Source organism: Silene latifolia, chromosome Y, assembly GCF_048544455.1.
Source record: "Silene latifolia isolate original U9 population chromosome Y, ASM4854445v1, whole genome shotgun sequence".
Taxonomy (NCBI): domain Eukaryota; kingdom Viridiplantae; phylum Streptophyta; class Magnoliopsida; order Caryophyllales; family Caryophyllaceae; genus Silene; species Silene latifolia.
Window position 1 is genome coordinate 425,464,002 of NC_133538.1, and position 13,880 is coordinate 425,477,881.

The window sequence follows — 13,880 nt, forward strand, 5'->3', positions numbered from 1 at the left end:
CCTAACTTTTAGACTAGGAAATTTAGCTACTCATACTAAAATATAAATTGCAAACTAAATTGTAAGAAATGTTAAACATTGTTATATGATTTATATAAATTAGATGATATGACATGTGAAATGAACAATGCTAATGTAAAATGAAATACTTGATTATAAACTATGGGGTAACTAAAATAGTAATGTAAAATTGCAAACGTAGAATTAGAAATACCTTAAGGGAAGAGAACTTATATGGAAGAATAAATAACAATAACCAAATGCTTGAACAATAACTTGAAGTACAAAATGTTGAAAGATTAAATAATGGAATGCTTAACAAATTGTAAACTAAAATTAGCTTAGATTCCTACAAAAATGTGTTAAGACGAGCAAATACACTAGAACAACAAATATTATCTTATGACACTATGATAAGTGCTAAATAACAAATAAAATGGAGCTAATATAGGGGATGGAAGTATATAAAATATGCACTTATCAGTTGATGCCCTCTTATATAGAGGAAGGTGAATACTTCCTCTAGTTTTAGAGGAAAATAGACATAGGCCCTTGTGCCCATAAATTAATATTTAATTGTCATGTTCATTATTATATTAGTTTTGTTGATTTTTAAATTATTAAACAAATATAAAGTGACATATAATATTAAATATAAAATATAAAAAAAAAGTATTATAAGAGGATCCTCTCTATTGTGGGAGAAAATTAGATGTAGAGAAATGAAGAGGATGTAGATAGTGAAAAATGAAGTGGATGAAAGAGGGTATGAGATGTCAAAAAATTAAAAGGGGAGTGAAAATATAAGAGGATGGGGTCATCCTCTCTATTGTGGGTGCTCTAAGCTCCCTGTCCTACTATTAAATCAATCAGGTAAGGGTCTTCCCATGTAGGGGCGAGTTTGCTTACATTCTTGTCTTTTGTATTTGGAAAGACTTTTTGTAGGGTTAGGTCCCCTTCCCTGAATACTCTGATGTTTACGTTTTTGTTGTAGCTTCTGGCTACCATTTGTTGGTAGGATGCTATCCTGATTTTGGCTGCATCTCTCAGCTTTTCAGCCAGGGTCAGGCTGTATTACATCAGTGGCTGGTTTTCCTCAATAGTATTTAGGCTACACCTGGTGGTGGGTATGTGGATTTCTGCTGGGATTACTGCCTCACAGCCATAGACCAAGGAGTAACGTGTATGACCAGTTGATGTCTTAGGTGTAGTTCTGTCAGCCTAGAGGCCTAGAAGGAGTTCTTTATCCTATCTGCCTTTTCTTTGCTTTAGTTTCTTTTTTAGGCAGTTAATCACCACTTTGTTGCTGGACTCGGGCTGGCCGTTGGCTTTTGGATAGCCTGGTGTAGAGGTCACCATATTAATGTCCCACTGTGCACAAAAGGCCATTGTTCTCTTTCCCACAAATTGTGTGCCATTATCACAAATTATTTCTGATGGGATACCATAACGGCATATGATATTTCTCTTTATAAATGATATGACGTCCTTCTCTTTAATTTTCCTGTATGAGTCAGCTTCTATCCATTTTGAAAAGTAATCAGTCATAGCTAACATGTAGGCTTTTTGCCCAGGGGCTTGTGGTAACTTGCCTACAATGTCCATCCCATACTTCATAAATGGCCAGGGGGATGAGATGGAATGTAGTAGCTCAGATGGTTGATGAATGAACAGAGAGTGAAGCTGACATACTTCAGATTTTGAGCTATAAGCTAGGCAGTCAGCCCTTAAGGTTGGCCAGAAGTAGCCTGTCCTCAGAACTTTGCTTGCCAGGCTCCTACCTCCTTTGTGATTTCCACAGTATCCTTCATGTATGTCCTCAATGACTTGTTTGGCATCGTGTGGTTCCAGGCATCGCATGTAAGGCCCAGCCTGAGACTGTTCAAACAATGTGTTCTAAATGATGGTGTAGGTGGAAGCTTTGATTCTAAGGGCTATTGCTTCATGCCTATCTTGGGGTAATATCCCCTGCAAGAACCAATCATAGTATGGTTTGGTCCAGGAGTTTGTGTCCTCAATGATGGGATATGTTTGATCAGGCTTAGTATTGGCTGGTTCAAGCAGGTGAACAATGGGTATCTTATCAAATACATCAGGACTGAAATTTGATCCCAGGCTGGCTAGGGCATCCGCCTGAGTGTTTAAGTCTCTTGGTATCTGATCAATGTCAAATGAACTAAACTTTTTGCAAAGGTTTTTGACATATTCTAAATATAGAATCATTTTTGAATCCTTTGGAGCGTAGGTTCTTTTGACTGGATTTGAAATTTAAAGTGAGTCATTTTTTACCTTAAGATTTTGCACGCCAAGATCTATACATACCTTGAGTCCAGCTATCAGAGCTTCATATTCAGCTTCATTGTTTGTTGCTTTAAATTCACAACTAATAGCCGGAGCTATTATATCCCCATGTGGTGATTTTAGTACTAACCCTAGGCCAGTTCCACTCATATTGGTTTCTCCATCTACGTTCAGGGCCCAGTCCTGATCTGATTTTTGGGTGTTTAGTTGATTGACCTCTTTTATGAGGTTTGGTTCTAAGTTGGGACTGAAATCAGCCACAATGTCTGCTAAGGCCAGGGATTTTATTACCGTTTTAGGTTCAAAGGTGACATCATAAGTACTAAGTTGGACTGACCATTTTGCCATTCTGCCTGACAGTTCAGGTTTTCTTAGGACGAATTTGATAGGTAGATTAGTCCGGAGTATTATTGGGTGACTCTCAAAGTTAGGTCTGAGTTTTGTGCAGGATACAATTAATGCAAGTACATATTTGTCAAGTAATCCATATCTTGTTTCTGCATCCAGGAGGCTTTTACTTACATAATAGACTGGATGTTGTTGGCCTTCAATTTCCTTGACCAGGACTCCACTTACTATTGTTTCAGTGACTGATAGGTAGACTGTCAGGGGTTCTCCTTTGTTTGGTTTAGCCAATAATAGTGGAGTGGCCAGGTAAGTTTTTAATTCCTGGAAAGCTGTTTCGTGTTCAGGCATCCATTGGAATGACTTGTTCTTCCTGAGGAGGTTGTAGAATGACTTGCATCTTTTAGATTACATGGATATGAATCTATTCAGGGCTGCAACTCTTCCACTCAATCTCTGGATATCTTTGACTGACTTAGGTGACTCTAATTATAGGATGGCTTTTATTTGTTTTGGTCTAGCTTCAATTCCTCTCTTTATCACCATGTATCCTAGTAATTTGCCGATGATACTCCAAAGTGGCATTTGGAGGGGTTGAGTTTCATCTGGAATTCCTCCAGGATTTTGAATGCTACTTCCAGGTCTTTCACATGATCTTCAGCCTTTTTTTATTTGACCACCGTGTCATCTATGGAGACTTCCATTATGTCACCACTTTGGTTTTTGAACATCATATTTACCAGGCATTGATAGGTTGCCCCTACATTCTTCAGGCCAAAGGGCATTGTTGTGTAGCAATATATGCCTCTTTTCATGATGAATGCAGTGTTTTCTTGATCAGCTGGATGCATTTTGATTTGGTTGAATCCACTTGAGGCATCCATGAATGTCAATAGTTTATGTACAGCTGTAGCATCCACCATTGCATCAATGTGAGGGAGTGGGAATGGATCTTTTGAGCAAGCTTTGTTTAGGTCTGTTTAGTCTACACATTCTCCATTTACCATTTTTTTTTTGTACCACAACCACATTGGCGAGCCATTCAGGGTACATTACTTCCCTGATCATTCCCATGTCTATGAGTTTGTCCACCTCTTCATTAATGATTGTGTTGCGTTCAAGGGCAAATTTCCTCCTCTTCTGTTGTACAGGCTTGAAAGAAGTGTCAATATTGAGCTTATGGGCAATCACATTAGCATCTATACAAGTCATATCAAAATGTGACCAAGCAAAACATGATGATTTATTTTTAAGAAAGCTTACTAGTTCTGGCCTGAAATTATTAGGAACATCAGATCCTACCATTATTACCTGATCTGTTTCCATTTGCATCTGTGCCACATAAGTGCTCCTGACAGTGTACTGTAATTGCTAGACGAGTGACTTACCTGCCTTGGAAGGTTTTAGTAACTGTGTAACATTCCTGGGCAGATTTCTGTTCACCTTTGATGGTTGCTATTCCCCATTTTATTGGAATTTTGACACACTGGTGGTAGGTTGAGGGAGTGGCTCTGACATTATGGATCCAAGGCCTGCCCAAGATTGCGTTGTAGGATGAGAGGCAGTCTAGGACTCCAAATCTTTCATATGATGAGACTCCTTCAACGTAGGTTGGCAGGTAGATTTCCCCTAGAGTGTTCTTGGTCACACAACTGAATCCTACCACGACATTTGACATTTTTATGATCTGATCCTCGTCAATCTTCATGGCTTTCAGGACATCAAGCATGATCAGATTGATTGAACTTCCACCATTTACTATAATCCTCAGGAAATGAGCAATACCATTTTGCATAATGATGACCAGGCCATTATGATGGATGTCTGAAATTCCCTGCATGTCAGTGTCGTCAAAAGTAATTTGAGGTAAATTTCTGAGTTTAAAATGAGATTTCATTTTGGGCTCCCTGGCTATTTTCTTTGCAGCTGAGCTAGGCAGGCCACAAATCTCAGAGCCTCCATTGATGAATTTAACTTCATAGATTGATGGTGCTGGAGGTAGATCACGTTTTGGCCTTTCATGATCCTTCCTTGATCCGTTGTCATCCCTGTTCTTTGATGGTATTAGATCCTTCAAGTATCCTTTCTTTAGGAGGTAAGCCACTTGTCTTCGTAGACCCAGGCATTCCTCTGTGGTGTGTCCTATGTCCATATGAAATTCACACCATCTGGTTGTATCTTTCCTGGAGTTGGGGTTGTCCGTCATTTTGGGCCACTTCACAATGTCTCCCACGTTGTCAAGCCTTTTGATGAAACCTGCAGTATCAACGGAGAAATTATATTCCTGAATAGGTGGATAAGTTTAAGAGTTACCTCGTTGCTCAGGAGCGTAGTTTACTTCAGATTTGTCAAGTCTAGTATAGGGAGATGGCCTGGAGCTGCTTCCTCTATGGTTAGAGCTTTTCCTACTAGACCTTTCGTAGCCTGTAACACTGTTTATGGTTTCTGTTTTGAAGCTTTTATCCTCTTCTAGCCTAATGTAGCCAAGTGCCTTTGCCTGAACATCTTCAAAAGTTTGGCAAGGTTTCATGGTCAGCTCATCATAGAAATCACTATCCAGTGGTAGCCCTTGCCTGAATGCTTCCACAGCTGTTCCAACGTCACATATGGGGATTAAAACTTTCTCCTTATTGAATCTGGTCAAGAAAGCTCTGATTGTCTCTTCAGGCTTTTGCTTGATTCGATACAGGTCGCTTGATCTCTTCACGAGCTCCCTGCTACTGGCAAACTGATGGTTGAATGAGTTTATCAGGTCTGCAAAGGATCTGATGCTTCCATTTGGCATGTTTATGTACTTTTTTAGGGCAGGCCCGGTCAGGGTTGTTCCAAAGCCTTTTCACATATATACTTATCGTAGTTCACTGGGTATAGAGGCTGCCAACATCCTGTGCTTGTAGTAGGCTACATGGTTTTGGGAATCTCCAGTTATATTATAGGTCCTCATTGATGGTACTACAAACGTTTTAGGTAGGTCTACCTTGGCTATCTCATCCACGAAGGGAGAGTCAGCATAGCTTTCAGGGTTGGCTTCCTCGATGCTTGTAGGTATTCCAGGGATCTTATCGAATTTCTCATGGAGTTTCTGGATTTCTTAGACCATTGCCATCATTATGGCTACATTGGTTTGATCTGGAGTAGTTTATTCATTTGGGGTTTCTTCTGATCGGAATCAAGATCTCCTGCTTTGGTTTTTGCCATCATGATGGGGTTTGAGTACCAAAGTTGGAGAAATCAATATTCCTGATGATTAAAGAAAATGGAGCTCCAAGATGGATCTTCAATTTAAAGCATGAGGCTTTATCCTCCAGCTTTTGCTTCAGATTGGACTCTGATTCCTTCAACTTCTGGACTTTAGCTTCAGCCTGACCCGGTTTTTGTTCCAGCTGTTCCATTTCTAGTTGTTGCGTGGCGGCAGCCAGCTGTTCTTCGACACTGTCTCCAATCATTTTTGAAAGGGTATTTGTTTTGTTTGAGATTGTATTTTTGTTATTTTTGAGCTAAATGCCCCACGGTGGGCGCCAATTTTTTTAGCAAGATTTTACACAGATGTATTGTGTCTTGCAAGGGGAGTATTTGTAGGGTGATCTAACTCAATAATAAATGACTGACTAGTATAACGAGTAAATAAAGAATAAGTAATAGAAAAAAACACAAAGATTTATACGTGGAAAACCCTGGGAACAAGGGAAAAAACCACGGGCACCAAGCCAGAAGGGATTTTACTATGATTGATATGTGTTGACATGAGATAAATCTTGTCAGGCTACTTATAATGTGAGAGAACGTATGCAAAAATGTGTAGAATGTATACAATAGAGTAAAGGTAAGTGAGTAAGAAATTGATTCCTTTCTGTCTTCTTTCCCCTTGCTATTTATAGTAGCCTTCAATGATCTTTAACGGCGCCTCCCAATGTTAACATGGACGTTGCTAATTAATAGGCCTTGTGCCCTATTAATCCGGAAGTGGACTTCTTCCTCTAACCATATAATGTTCACGTTCTCAGCTTTAGTTGGTAACTTTTCTTCTTTTATAGGTTTGTAGAATTGGTCTTCCATGAAAGTAGAAACTATCTTCCTATACCATGATCGTTGCTTGATGTGTGTCAGCTGTATCTAACCATGCTAGGCATATATTTCTTCTGGGCAGGCAGGATATGGACCCCTGACTTGCTCTTTCCTCCTGGCTGGTGTCAGTAACTGTAGTGGATACTTGGTTTTGGGTTGCCCCTGTCTGGGCTGGCCTGATAGTTGTCGCCTGACATTTGTCTGATTAGGGAAGACAAATCTTGGCTCAACAGAATATCCTCATCTGCTATCCTCAACTTCTAATAACCCGACCGCAAATTAATCTTAAAAAACACTCCTGCACCACTCAACTGATCAAAAAGATCCTCAATCCTTAGCAAAGGATACTTATTCTTCACGGTGACATGGTTCAACTCCCTATATTTGATGCATAGCCTCACACTCCCGTCTTTGTTTTTTACAAACAAAACTGGTGCACCCCAAGGTGATACACTAAGTCAGATGTACCCCTTATCTAGAAACTCATCCAGCTGCTTCATAACCTCTTCCAATTCTTCTGGACCCATCCGGTAAAGTGCTTTAGATATAGGCCCCGTCTCCGGTTTGAGTTCAACACTGAAGTCGATGTCCCTCTTAGGAGGTAACCTCGGTATCTCATCTAGGAAAACGTCACCAAACTCCCCAACCACTGGTATGTCAGATGTTGATGGCTTCTCTACACGCATATCCCTCACATGACAAAGGATTAAAGGACACTTCTTTCTCAAACACGACTTTAATGTCATTACCGCGATCAACTTCATCTTAGGGTTTACCACGAACCCCTATATTACACTTTGACTCCCTTTGGCCCTTTTAAAGACACCCTCTTTTTCCGACAATCTATCTTAGCCTCATACTTGCCCAACTAGTCCATCCCGACGATAACCTCAAACCCATCCATAGGAAACTTTAACATATTAACCAATAAATCTACATGCCCCCACCATCATGGACACCCCTTTATACAACTTAGAACATGACACTGACTCTCCCGAAGGTATAAACACATTATCTTTTACCAACTCATAATCTCCCAACCCATAGCTAAGGCATGACTCCTAGACACAAAAGAGTGGGTTGCCCCTGAATCAAACATAATAAAAGATGGCGTGTTATGAACAAGGAAAGTACTGGTAACAACATGAGCATCATTCTTGGCTTCCTGCTTGCCTACCACAAAAAGCATCCCACTGTTCTTCTGGCCTCCACCCTGAACCGTGGTTGGTGAAGTAGTAGGTTTGGCTGCCGAGCTTTGTGACCATTGTTGTTCGCACGCTGGTACGATCCTCCATTATTGCGGTTCTAGCCGCCATTGTTGTTGTTTTGACCTCCATGATTACCCCTGATGTGACTCGTATTTACGCGCATTTAGTCCCTTAACTAGCCTCGTTCCTATGCTTCCTAGCATGTATTAGGGTCGTTTCTATCTTAAGCTTCCTACTTTGCATTTTTTATGAGGTTTTGTGCCCTTGGTAGAGGAGGAGCGCTAGCCTTGCTTGTATGAAGCAAAATGGAGCTAAATTAATCGCATATAATGACCAAGCATCAAAGAGAAGACCGATACTAAAGACCTAAGTTGATAGAAAAAATAAATGGGCAATGATGAAGGACCCCCACGACCCTTGAAGGATCCCCACGAGTTAGGCGATGGCCAAACGAAGAAGAAGTAAATCTGCACTTCAGGACGGGCGTCCCACTGAGGAGGACGGGCGTCCCCAAAGCAGGACGTGCATTTTTCAATGCAGGATGGGCGTCCATCAAGATGATGTTGTGCGTCCCGTGCCAGGACTTACAAGGCGTTGGACCTCATTTAAGGGGCTTAATCGTCATTTAAGCCCTTAGTTAACCTAATACTTGTACTTAGTATAAAACTCTCTTGTATTAGGAGATTAGAATGAAGTCATTAGAGTAGATTAGACATCTATTAGCTTAATTGTATCTTAATCCTTCCTTAATTATTGTTCAAGAATTCTTAGATCTAGTTGGGTAATTGAAGATTATTTGGGTTTATTGAAGAATTGGCAACTCTTCATCATCAATCAAGTTCTCTTCTATTATTCTTTCCTTTCCATTTTGTTCATCATAAGTTTGGTACAATTTCTTTACTCTTTGCTTAATCATTGTTTATTGCTTTACTCTTCCATCATGTTTATGTTTGTTAAGATGATTGACACAATTGTTAACATGATTTCCATGATAATGAGTGAGTAGTTTCCTAACTACGGTTAGTGCACTACTACAAAAAACATCAAAGAAACCGGTTAAAAATGCCATAAGAAACCGGTTTATAACCGGTCTCTAGCTCATAGGTGTCTTAGCCTAAAAGACCGGTTATTTGAACCGGCTTCTTTGGTTATATGAAAGAAACCGGTTGACACCAAAAACTGGTTTCTTTTACTAGTAGTTAAGACATCAATTATTGGCCAAAACCGGATTATTTGATATTACCTTTGAAACCAGTTTTCGATTAAAACCGGTCTCTTATATTTTATTTAAAAACAAAAAAAAAATAATTCAAACAATTCGAGGCCTATATATTATTAATCAAAAATTATAATCATTAAAATATTACAATTATTAAATTATATAATCACCATCAACATCCAAAAGCAACCAATCTTACAATTATATTGGATTCATATAAACTAATCTCCAATTATACATGGAACAAATCTAGAAAAATACTAACTCTTCAAGTTAACTTTGTCGTCAAAATCATCTAATCTGTACCCAAACTCGAAGACATCACTCTAGCCTTGCTCCTGCACAAAGGGAGAAAAAACAGGCAGAAAAGAAAAAAAAAGGCAGTACAGCACAAAGTACGTACTCTTGATTCATAGTCTGTGTGGTCGATGTTTTTAAATCCCCTACACTATAGAAAATATAATCACGCAACCCAGGCAGAACACCGTTGCTGACTAATAGCAACACAATGAGTAAAGTAAATGATTACTTGTAAACTTATTTGAATCAAAATCAGTTAAATTGATCGACCCTAATTAGCAAGTCTAACCATTTATGTCTGATATTTCAAACACAACAATAATAAAGCTATAATCCTACAACAACCTAATGAAGAATAGATAGAACAACCCAAACCTTAAAAAATTAAAACGAAATTGATGAAAAATGAGTACCTATTATCGAGGAACTGGCTCAAAGGAAAAGAAAGCAATTGTTTTGAGGTTGATAAAACTCCCTATGTGTACTTAATCAAACAAAAGAAACCGGTTTTATATACAACACGGATATGAATAATGATAAAATTAAGCAAATGGGTGAGAAAAGGTGCATACCAAGCACATTACTCCACTGAGGAGTAGTCAATACCAAGTCTGATCCAGTAAGTGCCTCATTTGGAGTACCATTGAAACTTTCTAGGCTTTGCCTGTATGTAGGATCAACCTGAAATGAAAATTCAAGAAAAAGATAATGTGGAATGAAAGGAGAGTAGTCTTTTTAGTTGTGGCTTAATTTCGGAACACTGTCACCACAGGTTTTTTTATTATTATAGTAGTTTTATTTATTAATTTCCTGATGACCGACTTAATTACCTATGTATAGCTTGTCATTTATATTACTCAGTCTCGTCTAAGATGTGTCATGTCCGACTGTCGGACACGGTTATTTTGGTTGAAATTTTCATTTCTTTGATCTGAAATAGTGTTGAATGGCTTTGCGTCGGACACGCGAGACATGATGGTGAAAGTTGTACAGAATACGATGCACTTGTGACGGATATGGGAACGACTCTATATACTACAGCCCCTTACAACACGACCGAAACATTGTTGTTAATTTTGTATCAATACTAGACATATCAACTAATAATTAAAAGCTTATCAGTTTATTGCACCGTAGTGCGCTGAAAATTTGTGACTGATGCTGAAAACTAGCTAATAAAACGGTCACAGGGCTGCTTCAGGATGATTAGATAAAGCAATAGGAGATACTGAAACTTAAATGGAAGTGGAGACTAGAAACATTACAACAATCTTGTAGCCGAATCTGAACTCCGTTGCATTCCGCATCTGTGCTGTTTTAATAATCTCCTCATCCTCTACAATACTGACTCACTATCAGCAACACGTTCTGGTTATCATCATATCCATACATTAATACTTAATATAAGAAGACGTATATAAACTACTCCTAAGTAGATAAATGGAGAAAATAAAAGCACTAAGGGGGCGTTTGGTACGGGAAAGGGAAAGAGAATGAAATCAAGGAAGGGTAAGAGAGGGAAATGTATGGGATTACCCATATTATACTTGGGTGTTTGGTTGACAATTAGAGGGAAAGGGAATTAAAAGCCAACATCCACCACCTCCACCACCATTATCCACCAACTGCCACCATTATCTACACCGGCACCACCACAAGTAGCGGCATCGACGATCTTCCTCACGGTACCCCACGGCAAACCTTATCACCGCGCCTCACGCCCTCAACAAACGCCACAATCCCGACCCCAAACACCTTATTCATTCTAAAAAATCCACCACAACCCTTCGGAAACCCCTCCCCCACCCCTTAAAACACCAGATCTGGTGTAACCGACGTCGGGCGGTTGTAGTGGTGTGGGCGAGGAAGGTGTTGGTGGTGGCTGGTGGGGTGGGAGATTTACTGAAGGTGTTGGTGTGGTGTTTAGTGGTTGAGGATATGGGGTAGCGTGGACAGGCGGCGTCGCTGGTAGTGGTTGTGTCGGCAAAGCTGGTGGTGGTTGTGTCGGTGTGGTGGGTGAAGGGTGTAGGTGGCAGTGGTTGACGGTGTGAGAGGGTATGGTGCGTGTTGGTAGAAGTGGTGGAAATAGGGAGTAGGAGGAAGAAGGGATTATGGGGTTATGGGCTTACCCAAGGGGGGGAGGGGTATGGATGAGAATGATTTTGGGGGTAAGGGGGGGTATGGGTTACCATTTCTTTGTGTCAAACAAACAACAACAAAAGGAATCAACCATTTTTATTCTCTTTCCCTTTCCTTATTCCCCCCAACCAAATGCCCCCTAACTTGATAAACCTCAGAAGCTAGATTCCGATAAAGTGTGTCCCCATATATAAGATACAACATAATATAGATAAGTGGTTGTTGCCCCAATATACGGAGCTCCAATGGCATGTATGTACTATGTAGGATACAACATCATTACCTAATATATATGTAGATACAATGGCAAGAAACCAAAATGAATTTCGGAAATTAAAATAGAAATATAAACAAGATATAAACAATATACGGAGCTTTTTCATTTGCTATTACGGATTTCCAAATGGCTTCACCAAAATAATAGTATTCAACAACACAAGAGACGCATAATGAAGGAGCAAGCACTTTGCAAAGATGGTTTCACCAAAAGGACTCCGATTACGGCGGTTGAATATAACCAAGCTCAACGAAGTTTTAACAATATAAAAGGACGGTTTTTAGATGACCTATGTCCTGCTTTGAGAACTACTCCACACAAATGCTAAAAACCAGAATCGTAAGATAGTACATAATTTAACAAATGTTAAAAACCAGAGTATGGCAATGAATCATAGTTTTGCACCCTCTTATAGTAAGATAGTCTTGTTCTTGAACAATATTTGAACCTGTCTCAATTCAGACCTGTCCTATTTAGGGCTTTCTTTCTTAAAATCAGAATTAAGGAGATTATTATTTAACTTGACTTGTGGAAAGTGTAGCAACTTTGTCTAACTATAATTTAACAAATGCTAAAAACTGTAGTCATAAGGAAGCTAGCCAATTGGAAAGGCGTAATAGTAAATGAACAAGCTTCGTATATTGGGTAAAATTGAAATAGAAACAAGAATAGAAGAAAAAGAGAGTGACCAAATGAGAAAGGACGAAATCGAAACCAACATCAATGTGGAATGAAAGAAGGTGAGACATGTCATTGCTTTAGTCAGTCTCTACTCCACAGTAACGAGACTCCCCTTTATCCCGTGCTCTTTCACCCAACGGAGAGAGCAATAAACAAACAATTAAGTGAACGAAGCTCCAACAAATTCACTTACAGGTCCAATTTCTCAAGCTTTTCCGGATGGCAGAACGCCACCACTGATGTCCTCTCCTTTTCCGAATTTGTGATTACCAGATGCACTGCACTCTTGAACACGCCATTAGACATTACCTGAACAAGCATGTCATCCATTTTGAACCTCAAGGCCTTCTGTTGTTAGAAAGTTGTATGCAACAAACAAATAAAAGAAGATGACCTCGCCCAGATGACCAATGATGACAAATAGGGCACCAGGAATAACAGGAACCTTGTACCACTGGTCATTATTAAGAACCTCAAGGCCTTCAGTATCTAATAAGTTTATGGATATTGTTGTTCCATCGACATGTCGTGGGAAGCCATGAACTCTGTCAGGGAATGGGCAATCTTCCTCCTCAATACTCAATACTCAATACTGATAAATTGATAGATTGATACAGAAAGAGCAATAAACGAATAATTAAGTGAACAAATCAATACCTAAACTATCATTTGCTCCTACAAATTCAATCGAAATTAAAACCCTAAAAAATTAAAACGAAATTGAAGAGAAATGAATACCTAAATCGAGGAACAAATATATGCAAACGATAATTTTGAGGAACAGGCGATCGATTTGGCTGGAAGGAACTGTCGCCGATTTTCTTAAGACTGCGTTTGGTGGTGGCGATGTGCGGTGAGGCGAGAAGTGGGGGTGTTAACTGATAGTGGTAAATGGTAAGTGATAACCCATGTAAAATGAATTAAAAAAAGAAGAAAAAAGATAATGGAAAATTCCCAAAAAGTTAAGAAACCGGTTTATATACAACCCGGTTTGTTAGCTTATTTTAAGAGACCAATTTTAAAAAATCAACGGTTTCTTATGTTAAGAGACCGGTTTGAGAATTTAACAGGTTTCTTATTAGTGATCTCTTTGCTATTTTTTGTAGTAGTGGTGGGGGTTTAGGGGAGTTAATCATGGGGTAGATGTTTACTTAATGAGTTCATATGATTGCTTGCCCGTTGTAGTTTCAACTTATGCACATGTTATGCTTGATGAAATGCTTGATTGACAACCTAGCATGATTCTCTTATCCTTTCAACAAGACTTGTAAGACATAAACCAACTCAAAGCTTGTCAGACCATACATATAGTTGAATAGGGAGAATTAACTCGTCGTAGGTATTG

At 39.3% G+C, this 13,880-nt stretch overlaps 1 protein-coding gene across 4 annotated transcripts; it reads right to left on the bottom strand.

Annotated features, from left to right (window-relative positions):
• Positions 1-9,388: 9,388 nt before the first annotated feature.
• Positions 9,389-13,424, bottom strand: LOC141626634 (uncharacterized). 4 transcript variants are annotated; one of them, XM_074440337.1, is made up of 6 exons: positions 13,274-13,424; positions 12,729-13,127; positions 10,704-10,782; positions 10,011-10,119; positions 9,852-9,922; positions 9,393-9,476 (listed from the first exon to the last, which is right to left on the bottom strand). In XM_074440337.1, exons 2-5 carry the CDS (start codon positions 12,863-12,865, stop codon positions 9,855-9,857), a joined length of 393 nt encoding a protein of 130 aa, XP_074296438.1. In that variant the 5' UTR covers positions 12,866-13,127; positions 13,274-13,424; the 3' UTR covers positions 9,393-9,476; positions 9,852-9,854. The 4 variants fall into 4 exon arrangements, 1 of the variants encoding a protein (XP_074296438.1); XR_012536239.1 differs by having other exon boundaries at positions 9,389-10,119; positions 10,704-10,774; XR_012536240.1 differs by having other exon boundaries at positions 9,389-10,119; positions 10,704-10,790.
• Positions 13,425-13,880: the final 456 nt, after the last annotated feature.